General features: G+C 47.0%; 2 protein-coding genes and 1 pseudogene across 6 annotated transcripts; 2 read left to right on the top strand and 1 right to left on the bottom strand.

Annotated features, from left to right (window-relative positions):
* The first annotated feature begins 649 nt into the window (after window positions 1-649).
* Window positions 650-1315, top strand: LOC117835241 (uncharacterized). The gene has a single exon (XM_034714611.1). The coding sequence runs from the start codon at window positions 650-652 to the stop codon at window positions 1313-1315; it is 666 nt and encodes a 221-aa protein (XP_034570502.1).
* A 4132-nt stretch (window positions 1316-5447) lies between these two features.
* Window positions 5448-10734, bottom strand: LOC117840999 (sulfate transporter 1.2). 5 transcript variants are annotated; one of them, XM_072290910.1, is made up of 16 exons: window positions 10373-10734; window positions 9735-10060; window positions 9507-9618; window positions 9046-9405; window positions 8859-8907; window positions 8531-8738; window positions 8282-8456; window positions 8108-8173; window positions 7896-8009; window positions 7671-7787; window positions 7444-7570; window positions 7076-7362; window positions 6786-6976; window positions 6209-6294; window positions 6028-6104; window positions 5448-5921 (listed from the first exon to the last, which is right to left on the bottom strand). In XM_072290910.1, exons 4-16 carry the CDS (start codon window positions 9382-9384, stop codon window positions 5778-5780), a joined length of 1980 nt encoding a protein of 659 aa, XP_072147011.1. In that variant the 5' UTR covers window positions 9385-9405; window positions 9507-9618; window positions 9735-10060; window positions 10373-10734; the 3' UTR covers window positions 5448-5777. The 5 variants fall into 5 exon arrangements, with proteins under 5 accessions (XP_072147011.1, XP_072147012.1, XP_034577449.1 ...); XM_072290911.1 differs by having other exon boundaries at window positions 9046-9400; XM_034721558.2 differs by having other exon boundaries at window positions 9507-10060.
* Window positions 10735-20935: 10201 nt separating this feature from the next.
* Window positions 20936-24806, top strand: LOC140221080 (uncharacterized; annotated as a pseudogene).
* The last annotated feature ends 257 nt before the right edge of the window (window positions 24807-25063 follow it).

Here is a 25063-nt window from a genome sequence, read left to right as displayed (position 1 = left end):
CCCACTGAAGCCGCCGTTCGTGTGATCCGCGCCGGCGCCCGGCGTGGCGCAGGTTTGGTCGTCAGTGGCGGCCGACTCCGACGGCGGGCGTCCTGGTAGCCTGCTTGTGGTACACTGGTACAGACGTACAGTGGTACGCCGGGTCTCCGTATGAGGTGTGTGCATGCATCTGTGATCTGTCATCTCTTCCCTTTCCTCACTTTTTTTAATCCGCGTGTCTTGGTCTTTGTCGTCACTCGTCAGCTGATCAATTATTCAAGTATTCAAGTGAGATTGTGAGAGTATTAAAGTATTCAAGTCTTTCCTTACTTTTTTTAACAGCTACGAATTTGCAGTTCGTTGGACATCTGATCAAGTATTCAAGTGATCACTGATCATTGACGGTGAAAGTAGGTCAGTGAGATTGTGAGAATTCTGAACAGGACTCATTACATTAATGATTGTCGCACAAGCGCACATCCGTTTAATTTGTTCTATTTTGTTTGTGATTCATGAAACAGGGAGGTCTATTTATTTACGATGTCTTCTAGAGTTAGAAAATATGATTCCGGTTGTGAAAAGCGTAAGAAGAAAAAAAGATTAGCTCTTGCTGCTCAGGCTCAGAAGGGTGCACTTGAGAGATTTGTTGTACCAAGAAATAGCACACGAGATGGATATTGAGCCAGCATTTCGTACCAAGCGTAAAATCAAAAGGAAAAGGCAATCTGATGAGACACCTGATGATGCATCTATTGCTTCACAGTCTGAAGAGGAATCATTTAGGCTCAAGTATTTTTTGCCTGTTGTTGATCAAGCAATTGCTTCACTAACTAGGAGGTTTGAGCAATACCGGGGGTATGAAAAGACTTTTGATTTTTTGTTCACTTCACATAAATTGTGCTCCTTAGATGATAAGAGTTTGTTATCTTCTTGTGCTCATCTTGAGGAAGCACTTAAGAGTGGTGAACATTCTGATATTGATGGCAAAGAATTACTTGTGGAGTTAAAGTTCCTCCAAGATTTCATCCCTAAGGAAGATATGGGCCCTCTTGATATTATGAAGTTTGTGAAACGGATGGGCTATTTTCCAAATGCCCTTATTGCATATAGAATTTTGTTGACTATTCCTGTAACAGTTGCATCTGCGGAGCGGAGCTTTTCAAAACTGAAGTTATTAAAGTCCTACATGCGTAGTACAATGACACAAGAAAGACTCAATGGGCTGGCAACAATTGCACTTGAAACTGATGTTTTGGAGAAGATTAAATATGAAGATATAATTGAAGATTTCATTTCAAAGAACATCAGACGAATGATGCTTTTTACTAGAGGTTAAGAAGATATTGGTATGTACTATTCGCCCTTTAATAATCCTATAACATGAGTACCTAATTTCATATTGCTGTTATTTGTATGAAAAAAGCATGTACTTGTTACTCATATATTGGAATCCAAATATATCTCGATTATTTGTATTTCACTAGTCACTATGTAGGGCCCCATTTCTTGGTTTGCTCCGGGCCTCAAAATCTCCGGTACGGCCCCGTCGTTGACGATATCTTTGCCTCCAAGTTCGCATAAAGCCAAGAGAGACCTATCGAGGCGTGCCAGAACAGAAGTGGATGAGGAGGACCATGCCGCTGCCGGTGGTCCTCGATGAGCTAGCGTCGAATAAAGCAGGCCGGTGATATTGAGGTGGAGGCCTCGTCATTGGTGGCAAACCATTCGGCCGGCGACCAGAGACCAGAGCAGGAGCCCCACGCGCACGAACGGAGATGACGCATGGCCTCGGCCTCGCGCCCGCGCGCGCCCACGGAAATCAAACCCACCTCCGCACCTGTTGGCATGGCAGCGCCCGCCGCCCAGTTGCCGCAAGCAAAATTGGTCTCGTAGCATTGAAAGATCCTTATATTCGGAAATACCGTCAAAAGTTCGACTTCGTAAAATAACGTCGAAAGAATGCAACGTTACCTGAAAATAGCATTCTGTTACGTTCGGAGCAAACGCCACCCCCTTCTCGTTGAGGCGACAAGCAAGCCTGCTCTCCGTCCCCTTCTTGCTGAGGCGACAGGCAAACCTGCTCTAGTGGTACCTGCTCAAACGTGATAGAATACTATTTTCAGGTAACGTTGCATTCTTTCGATACTATTTTACGAAACGGCAAACGTAATACCGGTGATCTTTCGATGCTATGAGATCAATTTTTCCTTCCGCCCGCAAGGCCGCAACGCTGGTTGCAGGACGCACCACCCGTGGGCCGAGCTCGAGCTGGCACGGGGCGCCACGGGAAGACCGAATAATAAAGGGCACGAAAGCGACGGGCATGCGTGGACAATTGGACAGCAAGTCAAACGGGGCTGATCCTGCTGATAACCTTCAGGGGCTTTAATTACCCCGTGCGTGCACACCGCTGGCCGCCGCTGGCTGCTGTACATCACTATAGTGCACAGTGCTGCGGGCGCTGATCAGATCACTTACTAGCATTAATATTGACTGCAGCCGACAACGGGGCTAGAAATACTAAGCGGATGTTTGATACCAGTGCTAAACTCTAGCAATGTCATATCGGATGTTCGGATGCTAATTAGAAGGACTAAACATGAGTTAGTTATAAAACTAATTGCAGAATCCTGTGCTAATTCGCGAGATAAATTTATTAAGCATAATTAATTCATGATTAGTAAATGGTTACTGTAGCACCACATTGTCAAATCATGGACTAATTAGGCTTAATAGATTCATCTCGTGAATTAGACTCCATCTGTGCAATTAATTTTGTAATTAGCCTATATTTAATATTCCTAATTAGCATCCAAACATACAATGTGATAGGTGCTAAACTTTATCAGGGAGTATTAAAACGGAGCCTAAACAACTGTGGTGAAATTAGAGGCTGACGTCGGCTGGTAAAAATTGACAATAGCTGATGGATGATGCATGCCCGGTCTTGTCTCAAAAACCAAAGAAGATTGGACGAACAGTACAGTAAGAACTCACAAATCTCAGTTGGACGAGGGGCTCTCGCGTATGACATCCTTTCAAGAAATAATTGAATTCGTGGATTTGGTGCAGGAGGTTCAGCTAAATGATCAGGAGTATTCCATCTAATGGCGATGGTCTGTAGATGGACTATACAATGCAAAATCGGCATATCAAGCGCAACTCCAAGGATCAATCTCAAATGGACAGCATCAGGACATTTGGAAAGTCCATGCTGAAGGGAAAATATTTTTTTTTGCTTGGCTGCTTTTCCAAAAGAAAATCCTCACAGGACTTGTTCAGAACATGCTCCCTATGTGATCAAGCTCCTGAAACGACAACACACATTTGTATACAGTACCCTTTTGCAAAAGAAGTGTGGTTGTTGATCTGCAATTGGATGGGCTGGGGTGCCGGACTTCTATCAGGCAATGAAGACGACATTCAGAAATGGTGGAGTGAAATTTTAACGCCGATGCAAGGAAAATAGCGAAGATCAGTAGCAGCAATATTAATGTACGTTACTTGGAATATTTGGAAAGAGAGAAATCGAAGGATCTTCGAAAATACAACAATGCGGGCAGATCAAGTGTTCAGCTTAGTTCAACAGGATATTCTCATTCGTCGTTAGGCATGCTGTCACGAGATCCGAGAAGATATAATGCACTTATAATGTCTAACAACTTATCATTTTCCCTTGGATGTATGAGTGTACTAGTTCATTATGTAATTGCTATGTGATATATAAACAGAACTTCTATTCCTCATGCAAGCCAGTGCTCCTGCCAATATTTAAAGCCAGTGCTCCTGCCAATATTTAAAAAAAAAACAAAGACGAAAAAACAAAAGAGAAAAGATAAGGAAAACGTGGTTGATCCTTGCACATGTATTTGTGTAGTTTTATATATGGAGTACATGCTAGCAAACCTCGCGTCGATCTCGCGGTCGTCACCAAAAGTGCAAATAGGGTTCGTTCTCAGGGTCCCATCACAGGAGAAGAAAAGCTTCACGGATCAAGCTTGTTAGCTCTGTGTCGAGTCGAGTCGAGTCGAGTCGCAAGGAGACAAGCACGCAGCACCAAAACGGAGCCGCCGAAGAATGATGCCAGCCGCAAGGGATCTGATCTGATCTGATCGAGATCGATCCATCTCTCCGGCCCATATATCATCGTAGAATCACATCAGACCTCGTCATGGCTGGTGACTCAAGCCGGCCTGGGCCATCATGTTCGGCAGCGACTCGACCGCGCCAACATGTGGACACGGCCGGCACAAACCCTTGCTTCCACTAGCGACTAGTGGCTGGCACGCTCAAGGGCTAGGCACGCAGGTGACGAGAGACCCCTAGCAGAGTGAGTGGCTACTGTCATTAGCTTTTGACATGGCAAAAACTCTGCTTTAAGATAACGCCGCCGCCCGGCCCGTGTTACAATGAGTGACCTCTAGCCTAGCCTTGCGAGCTGCAATGCGAGCCACCTGTGTGAATGTGTGATGTGAAGTAGTGGCACCTTGTTTTCGTGCCATTCAATGTAAGGGAGTGTTCCTGTTCTTTGGTTCGGATTAAAATTTATGTCACATCGAATATTTGGATGTTAATTAGGAGGACTAAATATAACTTAATTATAACTAATTACATAGATGGAGGCTAATTCATGAGACGAATCTATTAAGCCTAATTAATTCATCATTAGCACATGTTTACTGTAGCATCATATTATCAAATCATGAACTAATTAGTCTTAATAGATTCGTCTCGCAAATTAGTGTCCATCTGTGCAATTAGTTTTATATTTAATCTATGTATTTCTCCTAATTAGTATCAAACATTTGATGTGATAGGAATTTTAGGAGGTTCTAAGCAACAAACACCCTTAAGCTTGACAGATCATGCAGTGCGTAGCTGTGTGTGCGTAGGCAATTTTTTTTTGCTGTTGCAAATATGGTTGGGTTGACATTGAGGTAATAAAAAAAAAGGAGAAACATTTTCTTTATTCGGTGGCAAAAAAGAGAATCCATTCGTTATACTACCACCAAACATTTCTAAAGTGCCCGGTTTTATCGGATTAGGACAAGCACAAGAGCCCGATGCCACAAGCGCGAAAAGGTTGCAGAACGCACCTCGTGCCGCGGAATCTATGACACGTCACGGTTTCTTCATCTTATTGTCTATTGATTTTCTATGGAGATCAAATGTCTTCAAGGGTAACGATCTAGCAGTGCAAAAGGCCAAAAAGGGAGTAGTATATATGCACGTAAAAGGCGTGCTTACATTAAATGCAATTCCTTTTCCGCGAGGAACACTTGAATACAATTGTCCTATTTGTTCGAAAAAAGAAAGGAGAGAGAATTGTCCTTGATTCTGCTGATGCGTATAGTAGCCCAAGGGCCAGCGAAATGGACTCCAATTACCGAGTGAGTTGTCGTTTAGGCCCACAATCTTTGTTGGGCCGATGAACATGTTAGGACGAGTGAGCAAATCAGCCCAACAGGTTACAGAACGAGCATTTCAGTTTTCAGATATGAAGATTGCTCATCTTGAACAGAGAGACGAAGATGACACTGTACTGTACATCAATTCGCATATTTTTTACAAAACTAATGATGATAGGTGTTTTTTTAATTATTTATTTATCACAAAACTACCAAAGCACTCCTTTTCTGTTATGGTGGGTGATGAACAGGTGAATGGTGATACGTCAAATCACCAAGCATCCCTCCTCCGTCAAACCAAAGTGCTTGCAATGCAACACACACCGAGCCACTGATAGACGCGGAAATCCAACCTGTCTGTGCTCCACATAGATGACTTGGGCATCTTCTTCAGACGCCATCCACCGCCTTTGGAGCGAATCTCTTCACTGCATCTCCAACCGTCAGGCACATCTTGTCTTCGCCGATGAGTTCTATGAATTTGGCTGAGCGCAGCTTCTGAATTACTGCTGGCCCAGGGTTGGCAAGGACCAGCTGTAAGCAACAGGCAAAAGGATTTTCGCTTAGTGAAGGGTTTCCTGGCAGTAGGATGATTGGTTGGTCGTGATTCCAGAATGCTAGCACCAGTTTTAATGTTCACCTGAATTTTGCACTTTACGAGCGCTCTGCACAGCTCCTCCAAGGCGTGGATTCCGCTAGTGTCGATGTCAACCACCGCTGTTGAAGAGTAACGCATCAGCACCGTGAACCAATAAGCTGAAATTCAACTTAAAAACCATCTGCAGTAATTTTTACAGAGAACTAGTCCACTTTGTTCTTACGAGATAGCTCAACAATCAGAAACTCAATTTGGGGACAGTTTTGTTGACGTTGTCGTTCTTCCTCCTCTTCCAGCAACCTCAAGATTCTGAAAATTGGATATAAAAAATGAAGCATGCATTGTTTTCTTGTAGCTAATTTGAGAAAAAGGACATGCTAGCGCTATTAGAATACTAGACATGATGCAATAATGCACCTAACACATTCTAGAAATTAACTAATAATAAATTGCTTGAACGTGCAGTAATCATATCATGGAAGAGATTGTAATTATAAATGCTAGCATGAGCTGACTTTCCGTATTTGATTCCGATAGTTACGTCAACACCCCTGATTTTTTTTTTCAAATAAAGAAACAATTTCCAAATCTTACATAATTAACTAGATATATACTAAGGTTCATCCGAGAGGTGAGAACTCGTGCTAATATTAGTGTGTTGCTTGTTCCTTTTTTCAAATGCACACATCAACTGAAATTATTTGAGTAATTCGAAGGCATAGTTCATAATATGTGGTATAAAAGAAGTATACAATGAAAATACTATTTCTACCAGTGAACATAGAACTTCTTCGAATTACCTTTCTTTAACATAGTTGGAGTTGGTGAAGTAGATAGCTGAATCCACTTGAACAATTACCACCCCTGGCACTGTGGTAACATCTGGGTATTGTTCAATGTTCCTATATACGGTAGTTCTTGGAAGGTTACCAAGCAAGGCAGTTCTTGGTCGTGTTGCTTGGAGTAGTATCTTGGCAATTGAGATTGCAATCTATCCGACAAGAATTTAAACAATCATGAGCCCATGTTCAAATCTATGAGGAGTTCAATTGTAGTTCACAGAAAGGAAATGATTAGAATCAATCCATACCGCAATTAGAAGACCATAATCCACCGATGAAAAAACAACTCCTAAAAAGGCTCCCAAACATGCCAAAAAGTCCAACTTATCAACCTTCCAGATATGGTATGCTGCCTTGTAGTCAATTAGGCCAAGCACTGCCGATATGATGATGGAAGAGAGGATGGCATTGGGAGTGTACTTGAACAACGGAGTGAGAAACAACAGTGTAAGCAGTACTACCATTGACATAACAATATTGGATGCTGCAGTTTTGCAGCCAGCCATGCAGTTGACCGCTGATCGTGCGAAACCGCCTATGGTGAAAGGTTTTTGTCAGAAAGAATGTAGACAACTGTATATGCTATATGATTGTTTTAAACTGAAATAGTAGTTACCTGTGGCTATGTAGCACGAAGTCAACGAACCTACCACGTTCATGGTTCCCAGAGCCATCATTTCCTTGTTCCCATCTAGTTTGTAGTCCTTCATGCCAGCAAATGTTCTTCCAACTGCAATCGCCTCCTGTTAAAAGCTTGCATAAGTTTCAGCACATTTCTAGATAACCTAGACACATTTTTTCCCATGTGCGTACTGATTTGAAATTAAATGAATTTTGTTTTACCGTTAGGGCTATCAATCCAACTACTACTCCAATTTTGAATCCTTTCAGCATGAACGGGCCGCTGAAGTATATGAGGCTAGCCGAAGGTGGATTGATGCCTTTCTCTATGTTTTTAACCTGCAATCAGTGATAAGTAAGCTTCATTAGCAACTTTCCAGTTTTTGTTTGTCTTCTCTAACGGAGAAGCTAGGTTGCAACTTGCAAGTAGTCAAGAATGGCTCTTACAACTGCGACCCCATGCTTGTCTGCACGAGTGATGTACACAAAGAAGGTTGATACAATCACTGAAATGAGCGGTGCAGTTGCGGACATCCAGAAGAGCTTCTTCTTTTTCTTTCCCTAATTAGTTACCCCAAAAGAACAGTGTGATCATCATAAGTTGTAAGGATAACCAAGGTGAAACTCTGGAAATGTACAGTATATGTTGTTTATCTTACAATATATTTGGTGACCATAAGAAATCCAAGGAATGATGCAGCGATCAATATGGTCTGCCAGTTCCACTGTTTTTACAACAACCATGTGCAAGTTCTCTCAAATACTCCTGTCGCTCTTTGGAATAACAAGAAGCAAAACATCCGAGATTAAGGTGCAGCACTTTACAAACTTACCCCATGGTGAGCACTCTTGAATATTGATTTCATGACCGAGACTATGTCGGTGTTGTTAGTGAAATTTTTTATGCCAAGGAACCCTTTCAGCTGCTGAAGAGCGATGATGATGGCAGCACCTCCCATGAATCCGATGATGGCAGCATGAGACAAGTACTCTATGATGAACCCTAACCTGTAGTACAAGGGTTCAGCCATATAGAATTATAACATGTAAACTGTTGATCGGTCAAGCAGAAGATACATAACCTGAAGAACCCGAGCGCAGCCTGAGTAACCCCTGCGAAGAATGTCGCAGTGAACGCTAGACGTTTATACTCTAGTGGGTGCATCTTGGGATCGATCTCCTTCTGCAGTAGACTGCCGAGCATCAGCGACACGACAGCCATAGGACCCATGGCCAAATCTCTGGAGGTGCCCAACAAAGGGTATATCAATGGCGGAACGAAGCTACCGTCTGTCGGGCAAAAAAGGGGCATCTCGGTTCAGTTCAGTACTTCAGTTGCTGTGATGCTAAGCAGCACACAGGATGAAGCCAGAAGCCACAGACAAAAACAGATTAATTTGATGCACTTACACAACCCAATCTCTGGCGGTAGATGAGCAAGCTTCGAGTAGCCGATATCCTAGTTTAAAAATAAAATAAAATTTTAAACTTTGTTTAGGCCAAATGATATAAACCAGTGAACTGTGTACATGCTGCTGATGCAAGCATTCTAAAAAAGTAAGCACCTACGGATGGAGTAGTTCACTGAGTATAGTACCTGAGGTATGCAGAGGCTGGCTATGGTGAGGCCAGCTACGAAATCCCCCCTGAACTTTCCGAAGGTGTAGTGCCTGCCCCACTCGAGCACCGGGAACACATTCTGCAGGCTGAGCCAGACCCTCTTGGACCAGCTTGGTTGCTCCTTGTACTGCCGCAGCGGATCATCTCCGGCGAAGAACAAGGCCTTCACTGAGCCAGAGAACTCCTGGAGGAGGCTCTTCTTCGGCGGGAAGCTGACCCTGTAGCCAGTGCTGTCCACACAGTGTGATGACGCCCGGCTGCCACCGATGTCAGCGCCGTTGAGGTTCTCACCTCCGTCGGAAACGGCTCGCGGCATTGTTAGTCACACAACACTGTCCTGTCAGTGATAGTATGATCAGCTATTTGTGCTTGTGCTTATAAAAGAGAAAACACAATTGGTCACAAGATATAGAATTATAGATAGCATATAAAAGAAACCTGCAGAACAATACTCAGAAGAGGTGCCTCTTCATAACTAGCGAAGAAAGGCCTGCTTTTGTTGCATTGTCAAGAAGCATGCGAGTGTCCATATATACATGTCGAGGAGCAACTGCTGCCATCAAAAGTCAGACCTCTATTTTAATAGGAGCAGAGAAAGCCTGAAACTATAGATCTTGATATGCCAAAAAATGCAGCAGATTGTTAAACGAGGCGGAAAACACCTGCCTTAGCTGATTGCTGAATAGGAGTTAACTGAAATATCTGAGAAGGTTCAGCACACTTCTTTTTTCGAACACGCAAAGGACTTATGACAGATTCAACTATTAATGGATATAATAGATGTTCTTTTGACAGAGTTATATACGGATCCACATTTGTTTTTCATGTCCTCAGCAGCGTACACGCGACTACAGTTTTGATGTTTTCAGTAGCATACACGCAACCACCTCCAAACATTTGTACACATCGAGGAGAAAAGAATGGTACACTTGCAGCTTAAATAAAAGGAGAAGAGCCAATGTCAAATCCACTTGATATTTGAACTGAACAACCTACAAGCAAGCAAGCAAATTTGGAGTTAAATAGTGCTGTTTAATCCCACACAGAATCCACAGAACTGTAGCTCATTTTTCTTTAAGACAGGCTGCCAGTCAACTAGCCATCATTCGCTATTAATCCAGTGGGGGCAAGATCATTGCACCAGGACATATGAGATAAGATTCAATAATGCACTTGTTACTGTTCATTGGTGCAGATGCAGCAGAATTTTATCTGTAAGAATTAGGTACTAACTCCGTGCAATTTTTACAGGGCAAATTACATGAAAGTTCTACACTTCAGAAATGGGCTCAGAAGGATTTTACCCTTCCTTTCCTTCACCTGGACTCCTTGAGCACCATTGAAACGAAGAACATGCCCTTCTCCCTCCACTCGTAGCTTCTCTCCGACTCTGGGGCGCATTCGCACACTGCTCCAGTTGCAGTCCCGAGCCGCGCCGCAGCCCGAATCCGTCCCGAATTCCTGGTGCCGCACATCCGCCCGCCGCCACCCCTGATGCCCCTCCCGGCCGCCGCCGCACATCCTCCCGCTCCTTGGGCGAGGCCAGTTGGTCCGCACAGAGAGCACGGACATCAAGCCGCAAAATCGAAGCGCCGGGGAGGAGAGCGGCCGACGGCGAGCGAGGGGAAGGAGGCGGTTGCGCTACAATTTTTCTTTTTAGCTTTGGAGAAAGATCAAAATACTTCGATTTTGAAAGGATATACGATACATTTCGATCGTTTTTTTTAAATCGTAGTATAACTAACTTAAAATCATTTTGGTAACTTTTTTTATATTAAATTAAACTATTCCGTTTTATGCTTATCGATTTTAAATGCACGACATCTAGGAACTAACTAGCCTTTCCTAAATATTTTCTATTTATTTAAAAGCCGAGGGGAACCGTATTTCTTTAGAACTATGACATTCAAACGTGATTGCTAATCTAATTTGATTGTTTCGGGTGGTGTGTTTTTCAAAATGTGAATGTTTCTTCAGTAGAGGGACGACTTGTCTTCTTGGTTTTTCTTAAAGCGCAACTTGACCTATGCCGGTCTTATATAGATTAAATTTTGACCCAAAATTGCATTATAAAATCCTGACCAGTAAAGCTAGGATTGAAATATGATGAGTTTTGGAGTTTGGATCTTGTGATACATACACTCCCTCTAATCTTAGGGGAGTAGTTGTTCTCAACGCAAGGATCCCATTGATTACTAGACAAGTGATGGTAGTGAGCTGGCGTGCGCCGCTAGAAGAGAACTAGAAAACGTTTCTTTTTGGAAGAGGTCTCCAGCCAAAAAAAAGAAAGACTCTGCATTGTTTAAATGGATGGAGTCTGTAGACGCGGCGTATGCGCTCGCGAGGCAACTTGGCCGTAAAAGAATCTCGCTTCCTCATGCATGTGCTCGTTTTGTTTGTTGTACTCTCATCGCTTGCGCTGTCGATGACGAATGAATGACGCATTGGCGCGTTGTACCTAGAGGCAACCAGAAATCTACTATAGCTCAAATAGGTTAGTTCCACTAGAGAGATGCTCTTGTACCGTCAAATTTTAATCTGGATGACGTCCGAGAGTTTGTCAAAATTGTCAAGCCGATTTGCGCACGAGTCCATTGAAAGTGAAAGAAAAGTGACCTGTCGTGTACACTTGGGCCAAAACTGTAAGGATTCCGGGCCCGGCCTAGTCCAGGATGTTGGGCCATGCTAATGGTGGTTCCGGGAGCGGGGTTTGGTGGTTTTTTGTGTTGGGGGCCTTCGCAACCAATGGTGGCCCAATCGAGAATGTCTTCTGACTCTTGTTTATTGTTGTTTTTGTTGTGACCCGACCGGCCCAGGCATTTGGTGGATCTTGGCGGGGCCCGGGCCGGAGGGCCATCGTTTCTCGATGATCAGTGAAGGCGACCGCCGACAGGAGTACAGCGGAGGGGTCGCTAATGCGCGCGTCGTTGAAAGCTGAAAGCTGCCGACGCGACGGATGAGGGGATCGGATCGGAGGAAGCGCACACAAAGGCAAAAGGCAACTAGCCAAGGCACAGCAGCCAGCTGCTGAGCAGCATCGTCTCGAACTCTCAATCTATTCCACCACCGTCCGTCTCCATCGTACGTACGTCCTGCTCCCGTCCAGTCCGGTCGCTCCGGCCGGCCGGTCCTCCTCCGCCACCGCAGCACGTATAGCTCCGACGGCGATCCTTTGGTGGCCAGTGCTCGATCAAGCCGTCGCCCTCACTGTGATCAAGCCGTCGCCGGCGCATCCGTGTCGCGTCGCCGTTTCAGCTCGAACCGGAGCGAGGCCGCCGGCCGCCGGCGCCACGGCCGGTCCCGTGGCCAACAAACCGAAAAGGGAAAGGGTGCCGTCCGGGCCTGTTGCGTTCGCGTCTTGGCGTGGCGAGCAGAAATTAAAGCAATTGCTAGCGCTTGCAGGGCTACGCAAGCACGCACGCACGCAAGCTGCGGCGCACATTGTATTGGCCGGCCGGCCGGCCGGGTGCTTTGGTAGCTTCCTGCAGTCCCATCCATCAGGCGATTGATTGATGGTGCTCGTCAGGAGGGGACGATCCATCGATGGAGAGATGATGCCGTAGGATCGATGCATCCGATCCGATGCGATCCACCATCCACGGGCTGTGGGTGTTGAGGCCCACGCAAATCTAGCTAGCCGCTAGACTGATCGAGCGCGGTGAGTCTCCACGGCAAAAGCTAGATATGCTGCTACCTGGGCATCTGGTTCTCTGCCGGCCGGGACTGATTGCTGGCGAGTGGTGACAACGACTCCAAGCTAATCTATAGGTTTGCAGAGCTATCTGTAGCCTCATTCTCATGTGAATTCTCTCGTAGTACTCCTCCAATGCGAAGTGAGTGTTCCGTATCTACGAGCAACTGCTGCTTTCCAATTCAACCTAATAATCTTTTTTTTTTGTTCTTTTGAGAGGCAGGCAGCGAACAACCGAAAGGTAGTGTACTAGGGAAGAAAGTAGGTTGTGGAATTAAACATCTGGATGGAGAGATGTCGTCTGAGGCATTCAAGTAGCAAGGTGTGTAATATGCAGAGGTGTGTTCATCTCCGAGTTTAATTAATTACCGATCCTCAATTCAACTTGCATAGGATGGGTTAATATTCCTCTTAATTACTGAATTCTCATGCTTATTCCTCTCAACTTGAACCCAGGGGGAGCTACTTGCATGCATTGAGCTCTGCCAACCAGTTAGGCAGCAGGGCTTGTTCGTCGGACGGCCCCATGTTTATGTATACATGGATATCTAAGAATTATGCTTTCCGCGTAGGATCACGGCTGATGGACTAGTTGTTGATAATAATAGCCACTTGATGTAAATTGTTTTTAGAAAGCGTAACTTACCATAAATATCTACTTCTAAATTACCTGTATTTGTCATTATCAAAGAAATAAAATAATACAAAATTCCCCAGTACCCGCTTCTAAATTACCAGCATGTACTGTTGACAAAAGCAACCCAAGACACTGATTTAGGTCCAACATTTATGTGGCCCAAAGACCAAACTGACAAGGGAAAGGAAATATTATGCTATATGGATGGCTACACAAATATAATGAATATTAAGAACATGAGGGGCAAAAACAAGTGTTTTTTTTTTGCGTGTGCAAGACTCATTCAATCGGGTAATATGGTAAGAAAGTATAATCAATATATGAGCATTAGTCACCTCTAATGCATAAATCAGTCGTTTCATGAGATCCTGTTATCCATGTTATGAAAATATTGTAGCCCCGTTAGTATTGCTAGATTGGCAACGACGAAAGCTTGGTTGCTGATGCCCCCGCCTCGACTGGGACCAGCAAGGATCGCTAGGAGGGCTAATTTTATAATGAGGTGGTTGAGGGTCGGTATACCCTCTCATCGGACTTAAGGGTTTTCAATTGAACATGTGTTTTAAATGGCGGGCTACAGTATTTAGCGGAGAGCTCTGCATCAACCGTTATAGTCGTCAATTGTTTCGTACGACGTTGTCACGAGGTGGCACTCGCTGTAGCTCGCTATTTAATTAAAACACTGATTTCATCTAAGGGTGGGCATGCAGTCATCCGTGGGCATCCATGATCCACCTTGTTAGTTCGATTTAACTAAACAACTTTTCAGATTGAGCTAGCTAAACTGAAAAGTTGTCAATTAATAGTTTAGGGCCTTAGGCGCCCAGAGTTTAGGCACGCAGGCATGCAACGCATGCAAGCGTATAGCACTGTATACGGAGCATCAAATTTTGGGCAGGGTACAGGAAGAAGAATGCAGGAGTACACCCATAGCCTAGCATCAAACCTCCGAGCCATGTGCTCGCCCATGTACGCACACGGCACACTACTTTTGCTTTCGCTCATGGAGGTACACTTGCAACATGCATGTAATGGACACTACACGCTGGAGCTGCTCCTACAGTAGCCGCATCTGCCGGAGATGAAGCATTCCGGCCAGCTTTTGGGCAAACGGCCTGGAGGCATTCCAGATACGGAAGATTCTGAAAGCTTTCACTGCCAGCATCTGCATGTTCGTCAGTACTTCAGTTCAGGTATAGTATGTAGCTGTAGGGCTTGCATATATAGCATGACAACATTATATTCCCAACTCCAACAAGCGTGGCTTGCTTTGGTTGTCCAAGTAGTTATCCTACTCCTGAACGACGTTAATTACGTTACAATCGCTACACAATTAATCGAGAAAAAATGATGCACATAAGAGTATGTAGGAGTCTCCTTCCACCCATCCATTCTTGCTTTATTCCACTTCTGTACTCCATCCCTTCCAAATTGTAGGTCATCTTGGCATTTCTAGTTTCATGTATAACGTATAGTAAAATCTTTGAACATAAAAATACTAAAATGATCTAAATTTGGGACGGAGGAAGTAATCTTTACAGTATATCTTAGACGACAACGACATCATGATTGCACATCTAAGATCTAGCACATGTATGTAACTCATGCAAACATGTAAGCACACCAACAACGACAGTGGATTGATCGATGCATGACCACACCGTGTGTATTAAAGATCGGCCAGGTGACAGGGCCGGGATCAGCTGAAATTAAAGGGTTAATTGACAAGACTAGTGCCCTAGCGTGCAGCTGGCCGCATGCCTCTGCTGCCTGGTGGCTAACGGCCGGCCGGATCGAGAGAAAAGAAGAATCACGCTGAGCTAGCAGCTGAACGACGCCTCTTCCCCGTCGCGTCGTCGCGGTCGCTGTCGCCACCGCTTCCTCCGGCGACAGGCGGTGTACCCTGAAATTGATTGCGAGCTGCGTCCAGTTCACTCGTATCGTGGTCTGAATGAATGAATGAGCTAGATGGATGCACAAGTCCTAGAGCTACAGTATACCCTGTGCGCCTGTCCGGACCAAAGGTGTATATTCTCTGTCGGTTGGGGGGGGGGGGGGGGGGGGGGGAGTTGTGGCGCTGGTGGCGCGTGCGGTGAAAATGGACGAGCTACTGCTGTAGAATGTAGAAATTTTTGAAATCCTTAACCTGTCGCTAGCGTTGTTGTTTCGGTTAGTTTGTGCAAGAATTATGTGGGGGAAACTGTTCTGCTGCTTACCTCGAATGCACTGCAGCAATGCGCGCAGACATAGTCATTTAATTTGCAGCAAATTCAAACAACACTACACTCAACATGCATTTCCAGCTTTGGAACATTATTTGGCACAATTTCGGCGAATATTTACCAATGAATTCCTTGATTCACGTAACGTCGTCTATTCATCTAATATATGCATGATGTTTTATGAAATTGATACGGAACAAATTAGACGTATCTTTATACAAAATCGACTACATTTTTTTCAAAACACACATTATATTGTTTAATGTGTATCGTACTATATATTACACATGATAGAGAGATATCTCCAATGATGTATTTCAAAGAATAATTTGAGTCTTACGTTTAGAAAACTTCGCGTCAATAAGCAAAGTATTACACATTGGCGAGGTATGTCAATAAGCAAAGTATTTAAGTCTAACTCCTTACCCCTCACCTATCTTGCTGTTCTTTTAATTCGTGAATGGATTGGATAAAAAATGGGCTATAATTAAAATACATACAAAAGGGAGAAATAAATACAATTTCTTAAAACCAAGAAACATATGCATTATATGGAAGTTCATACTGAACTTACTTACACTACTCTCAAGACGACCAAATAATTTTTTGGCCACATATGCTACCTCTATAGAAATACATTTCATGTACTCACTATTGGAAACCGGAATTTTCCTATGCGTGACCCATTTTCCTGATGGTTTTTTCAGGCACGCGTAGGGAAATTCATATTTCCTCACTGGTATATTTAAAGAACGCACCGGGAATATGTACTAGAGCCACAAAAAGGAACATAGAAATAAAATCTAGCGCATTTTCCGCTTGCAAATGCGCACAAAAGTTTGACCATACACATATAATTTTAACTATGCTCAAGTGAAAATTCCTAGTGAACTCATATCACTACCGGAAACTGAGCATTCATCCCGAGGCTCAGTACCGGTTGCATTTTGATCCGGTACTGATGCCACATCAGTACCGGGCCTAACAACTAGTCCTTGACGAGGTCCCCGTGAACCCTTTAGTACCGGGTGGAGGCTTCACCCGGTACTAATGTGCAACCTTTAGTACCGGGTGGAGCCTCCACCCGGTACTAATTTGGACTTCACTGGATTGAAGTCCACCACACATTTCCGCTCCTCACCGTCTTATCTGCACGCCTCCCTCTCTCTCCCAAACGGCCCTACTCTCTCCCTTCTCCCCTCATGGCGGCCTCGCCCCTCCCTTCTCTCCTCTTCCCATTCTTCCAGGCACGTCCCTCCCCTCCCCCCTCCACGCGCCCCTCAGTGCGACGCTGGTGAGGAGTGGCGGCGGGGCGAGGTGAGACGACAGCACGACGGTGGGGGCGAGCAGAGGCGGAGTGGCGGGCGATGACGCGTGGAGCAGCGGGATCTGCAGGCCGACGCGGTGGGAGAGCGTGGAGGCGCGGCGGGGGTAGCGGGATCTAAGGGGTGGCGGCGCGGCAGGACGAGGTGCGTGGCCTCACCTCTCTCGCTTTCTCTCTCTCTGGACGAGGGCGGCCGGCGGCGCGAGGGGGCCAGCAGAGCACGTGGCAAGGGTGGTCGGCTGGGCGAAGAGGTTGGCAGGGAGTCGTGGGGGAGGCGAGACAGTGGGGACGAGGGCCGAGACCAGGCTCGATGACGAGGAGGAAGGGGGCCGGCGGTGACGAGGAGGAAGGGCGGCCGGCGGTGACGAGTTGAAAGGGCGGCTTTCTCTCTTCGGTGCGGGGCTTAGGTGCTGTGCGGTTGGGGCTCAAGTGCTGTGCGCCCGGGGCTCCGGTGCTCGGGCGGACGGCGGCAGGGTGCGGCCGAGGCTCCGGCAGCAGATTTTTTTAAATTTTTTAATACCCTTTAGTACTGGTTATTTGACCCGGTACTAAAGGACCTCTTAGTACTGATACAGCAGTACCGGTTGCACAACCGATACTAAAGGGGTTCGAGACCGGCACTGAAGCTATACATCCAGATTAATTGGTGGCAATAATGCAACCGCAGGCATGCAAACATGCAGTGCAAGGACGTGGGAACCGGATCCCCTCTGCAATATAATATGGCAGCTATAAAGTCACCATGCTGCAGTGATTTTGCAGGAGTGAATGGTCCGTAGGATTCAAAGGCAAATTAAAGGTGCAGGATTTTGCAGGAGTGGGGGACTACTGTAGCAACGAGCTAGCCCTGGACGTTAGATCTAGAACCGGCGGTGCGTGGTGGACGGATGCCCTTAATGTAAATCACTGTAGCTTTTCTTCTACCAGCTATGTGTATATATATATACACAGGCGCAGGAGGCCATGCTAGCTTGCATCTCCATCATGCATCATAACGGATAGATAGAGTGGGCGCGACACAGCACATGGCGCGCCTTGTCGTCGGCGTAGAGTGGCCGGCCCACCGCCGGCCCCGCCGTTCATCCACCACTCATCCAATTTGGCGACTTGCAATTGCATGCGGCCGGCGAGCAGCGGCTCATGCTCATGCATGCCAATCTGCCATCACATGTATATATGCAATTAATGTGCGTGCTCTGCCCCAAGATTCATATCATCATATGATGATGCATGTTTTTTTTAAAAAAAAAAACTAGGAGAGAGAAGAAGAGAGAGATGGGGGATCAAAAGTGTCCTGTCGAAATGACAGAACATGGGTCTTCTGGACGTACACCACGCCCGGCCGGCCGGACCCCTGCTCTGAATCTCTGATGCACATGCTTGGACGACCGTCCACTGCCCAGGGTGAGGGCCCTACCACCATGCACGCCTCTCTTTGCATTGCAGTGTAGCATCTTTTATTTTTTTCCTAATGTTTTTTTCCTTATAATTGTTATTCCCGTCATGTTGAAACATGCCTGGGTGGTTGTGCTAATAAGATGGAATAACTTTTTCTTATAATCATTATTCCCCTCATGTTGAAACATGCCTGTGCGGCTGTGCTAATAATAAGATGCATGTGCTTCTCGGTCGGCTGGTTCAAAGAATCACTTATCTAAAATGGAATGGTCCATAAATCTTAGTGCGATGAACTCATGCCTCATTGTTATGAAGATAATGAAAATCATACTTGTTATTTGGTTGGAGAAATAGATTTTTTTTTGAAACGAACCGCCAGGAGAGCTGCCAATTATATTAAAAAGAAGATCATCCTAGATGGGAGGGAGAACGCTGGAGAAATAGAATGGATTGATGTGTTACCGTCTCATTTCTCATAATCACATGGTTTGCTTGCAAGGAGGGACGAGTGTGCGTCCGATGACATTGCTGGAATTGACTTCAACACCAGCTGAAAAGGCAAATAAAACTGATACAAGTGGACGGGACGTTCCACTAATTTCTTGGTACCCGCACGAACGTGGTGTCGTCGTCGCTAATTGCCGTGGAGCTAAATCAATGGGAAAGTCCAAATTATTGGGCTTTCCATTGGCCATTAACTCTTGGGATTGACTTGTCCACATCAGGATCTAGGAGGAGGAAGGGGCGACACACACAAATTCGATCACCAGAGAACTTTTCCGTAATAAAACAAGGTGAGATCTCGATCGATCAGGACAGGCGAAGAAAGGAACTTTTCAGCAATAAAACAAGCATATGTCAACAGTGTATGGGATGATTTAACCGAGCGGAGAGAGACCGGTCATCTACTTAAATCTGAACAGGCCTTAACAAAAAAATACAAACCGCTTGTAATTATCCTGGCGAAACACGTATAAAAAAATATTGCCTGTATGGAAACTTATTGTTTTTAATGGGCAGAAGAACTCATTCAGAATGACTTGAAGCTGTCACATTTTCTGGTAGTGACATTAACGATATACACATTTAGTAAAAACAAGCACAGTATAAATAAATAGGAAGAAACATTTCCTCCCCAAAAGATCTGCAAATTCATTTTATAAACTGGCTCATGAGGTAATACGAAAGCTCTTGAAACTGGTCATTACTCTATCGACAAGAGTATCATTCACACATGGAAATGTTTTGCCTGACTTCTTCTGTGGTCGCGAAGCCCATTTGTTTTGAGATAGAGCTATTGCTGAGGGTTGTTGTGAAGTGACCGACGGATGCATATTTCTTTTGTCCTTTGTCGTTAATAATTAATTCAAAGTCGGTGATGGCTGGTAAATTTGAGCCCTGTTTGGTCGCGGTTCAAATCAGCTGCGGGCCAAGTGCTGCTCTAACTCCAACTCCATCCGACCCTGGCTTGATGGTTTGACCCTTTAGCTAGCATCGCTTCTCCCTCAGCTCCAGCTCGATAGCATGGATAGGATCTAGGCGCCAGCGACGTTTACAGCCACGGATCCACCCTCCCTCGTTCTACCTTCCTTCAAGCCGGTGCCTCCCGCTGCGGATCGCCCCTCCCGCTACTGATCATTATTCTATCTACAAGAGTATTATTCATACAATATCCTCGCACTGCTAGTCCTTATTTTGGCTTCGCACATTCATGTGCAAATGACCATTAGACAACAACAATCCTAACTAGAAACGATTAATTAAGCCATTTCATTCATAAAAAATAGAACAAACTGCGGCGTGGTTAAAAGCCATAGCCTAGCTAGGTTGCAGCGTCAATTCTCTTGTGAATACTTCTTGATAGTGTGAAGCACTGACGTTATATTGATTCCAAGTCCGAGATGTTTGTTAACTAGGTTGATAATAAAATATACGATCAATATTTATTTGTATAATATCTCTCTACTAATTTGTTTTATTGCTTCAACTTGCACATGACCTGAAAGTTATCCAAAAGGAAATTGTGACATTGATAAACCATTCGCGCCACAAATTTTCAGTTTTGATGAACCCAATCAGTATTGCACACACATTCCAAGAGTCGAAATTACTGAAAAATAATTTTAAAAAGAAGTTGAATGTGCATAAATCATAGATTTAGCATTTGTAGGATGCAAACTTTATGGACCATCAACTATTATCAAAATTTCCATGATTGTTAGAAGATGTGTATGTGTTGTATGTGCCGTGCGTGTACATGGGCCCTGGCTGTGCGCCAGGCCCAGGCCAGCTCCCTGCCCTGCCCTAGATGGACTAGGATGGACAGTCTTATCCCTTGGTCGGTTGTGTTTCTATAAACTTCACTAAGGGCTGCATATATATTTGTACATGTTGTATACCCTAATCAATCTATTATTCCACGCAATCCCTATTGCTTTCATGGTATCACGAGTCCGGGTTATTCCCGACTCCTTACCTTCCGCATCCTAGTGTGCCACCGACGCCACTCCCAACGCGCCCGACCGTCGGCGCTGCACTTAGCGCACCCGACTGCGGCGCTGCTCACGCACCGGCTCTCCACCGCCACTGCCCTCCATGGCCACCACCCTACCGCCCGTGTCCTCCACCGCCGTGGCTGACGCCGCCACCGTCGAGGCCGCCACGCATGCGGCTGATGCTATCGCTGCCGCCGCTGCTCAGCGCCGTGCTGCCCGCAAGGAAGCCCGCGCCGTCACGGCTAAGACTGAGGCCGCCGCTGCCGCGCAGGAGCGCAACGCTATCGACGCCCGTCATCGTGAGGCCCTGGTGCGCGCCGCCTAGAAGCGCAAGGGCGCCCCGCTTGACTCCGACGAGGAGGACGCTAGCGCCGACCTCTCCGACCAGGCGCTCGACGCTCACCAGGCCATGATGCTCCATGAAGCCACCGTCGTCCTCAACCTGCACGCCCAGGCCGACGCCGTGCAGAACATTCGGAGCCTCATCCCTATTGTCCTCGACATTGCCGCTGACAACTACTCACGGTGGCGTGAGCAGTTTCTCACTGTCGGCAAGTATTCGCTGCAGGATCACATTCTCCGTGACTTTCCCACCCTGGCCTCTCCTGATTGGGGCCGGATGGACTGTGTCGTCCAGTCTTGGCTCTACGGCACCATTGCCACCGACCTCATCGACGTCGTCATGGATCGCGGCGAGCACAGCGCCATCGCTCGCGCCACCTGGCTCGCCATTGAGACGTAGTTTCTCAGCAACCGGGAGACGCGGGCCCTCTACCTTGACGCCAAGTTCCGGACCTTCGTCCAGGGTGACTTGTCCATTACGGACTACTGTTGCCGCTTCAAGAGCATGGCGGATGCCCTCGGTGATCTCGGTGAGCAAGTCTTCGACCGTACCCTCATCCTCAACATCATCCGCGGGCTCAACGAGAAGTTCGCCACCATGGGCCGCGACATCCGGTGCTCTCGTCCTCTTCGCTCCTTCCTGGAGGCCTGCGATGATCTTCTTCTTGAGGAGCTCATGATGGCGCCTTCTTCCTCGACTCCGTCCACGGCGCTGCTCACCGGCGTCAACATTGGCTCCTCCTCTTGCCCCTCTGCGCCTCCCCACCAGTCTATCGGGCGTTTCGGCTCCGGGGGCGGCAAGGGGGGCCCCTCCTCCAAGCAGAAGCGGGACAGGGGCTGGCGTGGGGGTCAGGAACGGCAGGGCAGTGGCAACGGCAGCAAGGCCCTTGCCGCCGATGCCCAGGCCCCTGCTCCTGGCACCACCCAGGAGTCCGTCGGTCCCTGTCCCTCCTTCTGGAACCCTGGTCCGGTACAATTCAGGTGTACTCGGGCCCTCGGCAACAGGCCGCCGTTCCTTCCCGTCCAGTCGCGCCCACATCGGTGTTTCAGCAGCAGGCGCAGCAGGCCCTCCTCGCCTAGTAGCAGGCGTTGTACGCTCAACAGCAGCAGGTGCAGCTCCAGAGCCTTCAGGCCCCCCTTATGGGGCAGTAGGCACCCTACCTAGGGCAGCAAGCGCCACAGGTGCCCCCGGGGTTCTACAATCCCATGACGGGCCTGCCCTCCTCCTGGGATCAGCAGTTTCTCACCTCGACGTTCAGCACCATGACCCTCAACCAGCCGCAAGCAACCGACTGGTATCTTGATTCAAGTGCCACCTCACACATGACTTCAGACGCTGGTACTCTTTCACATTTTTCTCATCCGCGGTATCACTTTCCTTCATCAATTGTTGTCGGTGACGGTTCCTTGCTTCCTGTCATGGCTACTGGCGTAGCTCACTTTCTGGGTTCCCTGTCCCTTAACAATGTTCTAGTTTCACATAAACTTATTAAGAACCTTATTTCTGTTTGCCAGTTTACTTTTGATAACAATTGTTCTATTGAATTTGATCCTACTAGCTGCTCTGTGAAGGATCTGGCATCTCGGAGGCTAATCGTTCGGTGCAATAGCTCTGGGCTACTCTATCCCCTGTGGTTTCCTGCTGCCCATGCTCTCGCTTCCGCCTTCCACTTCCTCTGTGTGGCATCGTCGTCTCGGACATCCCGGCCATGAAGTTTTGTCCAAAGTCGCTTCGGTCATTCCTTTTTGTAATAAGGACATTCATACCATCTATCATGCGTGTCAGCTAGGGCGACACACTCGCCTCCCTTTTCAATCATTTGCTTCTAGAGCGTCTAGTAATTTCGATCTTATTCACTGTGATTTGTGGACGTCTCCTATTCCCAGTGTATCTTGTTATAAATATTATTTGCTCATTCTTGATTAATGTTCTCAGTATTTGTGGATGTTCCCTTTACGTCTCAAATCTGACACCTTTGCGACTCTGCCTAACTTCTTCTCCTCTGTGCGTACTCAGTTTGGCACCACTGTGAAGGCCGTTTAGTGCGACAACAGTCGCGAGTTCGATAACTCCAGCACACGCATCTTCTTCCTCATGCACGGGGTTTGTCTTTGCATGTTCTGCCCCTATACATCGCCCCAGAATGGCCGGACCGAGCACATGATTCGAAGCGTCAACAATGTTGTCCACTCCCTTCACTCCCTTCTCTTTTAGGCTAGTATGCCTCCCTCCTATTGGGTTGAGTCTCTGCACACTGCTACACATTTATTGAACATTCTACTCACAAAAACCCTTAGCTCCACCACACCACACATGGGTCTGTTTCGTGTCTCGCCGTCTTATGACCATCTTCGGATTTTTGGTTGCAATTGCTATCCAAATCTTTCCGCTACTGCGCCACACAAACTCGCTCCTCGCTCCACCCTGTGTGTTTTCCTTGGCTATTCTGCTCATCAAAAGGGATACCGCTGCCTTGATCTCTCGTCCAACCGGGTCATCATCTCTCACCATGTCGTGTTTGATGAGACTACCTTTCCCTTTTCTCGGCAGCAACCGCCACCAGCTAATGAGGACTTTGATTTTTTGTTGGAACCTTCTGATGTGGTGCCGCCCCCTATTGGCTCGGCACTGTCTCTGTTGCCTGCAGGACACTCACCCGGCGCACCTTCGACCTCACCGATCGGTCGGGCGAGTGCCCCGACCGCACCAGCGAGCTCTCCGATCGGTCAGTTGAGCGCCCCGACTACACCGGCGACCGCCCCACTCAGTCGGGCAAGCGCCCCGACCACACCGGCAACCGCCCCGCTCGGTTGGGCGAGCGTCCCGATTGCACCAGCGTGCGCTCGATCAGTTGGGTGAGCGCCCTGACTGCTCCGCTCGGTAGGGCGACCGCCCCGACCGCACCTGCAACCTCTCCAAGATCGGTCGTCTTAGCGCCCTGACGGCACCGGCAACCACTCCGCTCGGTCAGACGAGCGCCCCGACCGCGCCAGCGAGCTCTCCGATCGGTCGGGCGAGCACTCCGACTAGTCAGGCAAGTGCCCATGGTTCTCCCCCACGCAGCCTCCTGCTCCGGCCGTTCTTCCTCACGGTGCGGTTCCCGTGCGTCCCGTCGCCAATCAGCACCCCATGATGACGCGTGAGAAGTTGGGATTCCATCTGCCAAAACTTTTTCATTCCTCCAAGCTGTCACCAGTGCCTCGCACTTACTGAGGTGCTCTCACTGATCCCAATTGACACCAGGCCATGCAGGAGGAGTTTGACGCGCTGCTGGCCAATCACACGTGGGATCTTATACCACGTCCTGCTTGGGCCAATGTTTTTACTGGCAAGTGGGTCTTTAAGCACAAGTTTCATGCCGACGGTTCTCTGGAGCGCTACAAAACGTGATGGGAGCTTCGCGGGTTCACTCAGCGACCTGGAATTGATTTTTCTAAGACTTTCGGTCCTGTCGTCAAACCAGCCACCATCCGTATAGTGCTATCCCTAGCTCTCTCTTGTCATTGGCCGATTCATCAGTTGAATGTGAAGAATGCTTTTCTTCATGGGCCGCTTTTAGAGACAGTCTACTGTTCTCAGCCTGCTGGCTTTGAGGATACCGCCCGTCCTGATCATGTTTGTCGGCTGAATCGCTCTCTGTATGGACTTAAGCAGGCTCCTCGTGCTTGGTACAGTCACTTTGCCTCTCATCTGCTGCAACTCGGCTTTGTGGAAGCCAAGACTGACACTTTCCTGTTTGTGTACCACTGTGACGACCACATGGTCTATCTTCTCCTTTATGTGGATGATATAGTCCTCACGGCATCTTCAACACCTCTTCTTCGTCGCACTATTGATGCCTTACAGCGGGAGTTTTCAATGAAGGATCTTGGTGAACTTCATCAT

Source organism: Setaria viridis, chromosome 9 (assembly GCF_005286985.2).
Source record: "Setaria viridis chromosome 9, Setaria_viridis_v4.0, whole genome shotgun sequence".
Lineage (NCBI taxonomy): Eukaryota > Viridiplantae > Streptophyta > Magnoliopsida > Poales > Poaceae > Setaria > Setaria viridis.
Note: the sequence above shows the minus strand (reverse complement) of the source record. Positions and strands in the feature narration are given on the sequence as shown.

Coding starts and splice junctions, on each gene's coding strand:
- LOC117835241 (XM_034714611.1), top strand. CDS start 650: ATGGATATTGAGCCAGCATTTCGTACCAAGCGTAAAATCAAAAGGAAA.
- LOC117840999 (XM_034721558.2), bottom strand. CDS start 9,384: ATGCCGCGAGCCGTTTCCGACGGAGGTGAGAACCTCAACGGCGCTGAC. Junction 8,908..9,045: donor CCAGCCTCTGCATACCTCAG/GTACTATACTCA, acceptor TTTTTAAACTAG/GATATCGGCTACTCGAAGCT. Junction 8,174..8,281: donor TCAAGAGTGCTCACCATGGG/GTAAGTTTGTAA, acceptor TTGTAAAAACAG/TGGAACTGGCAGACCATATT.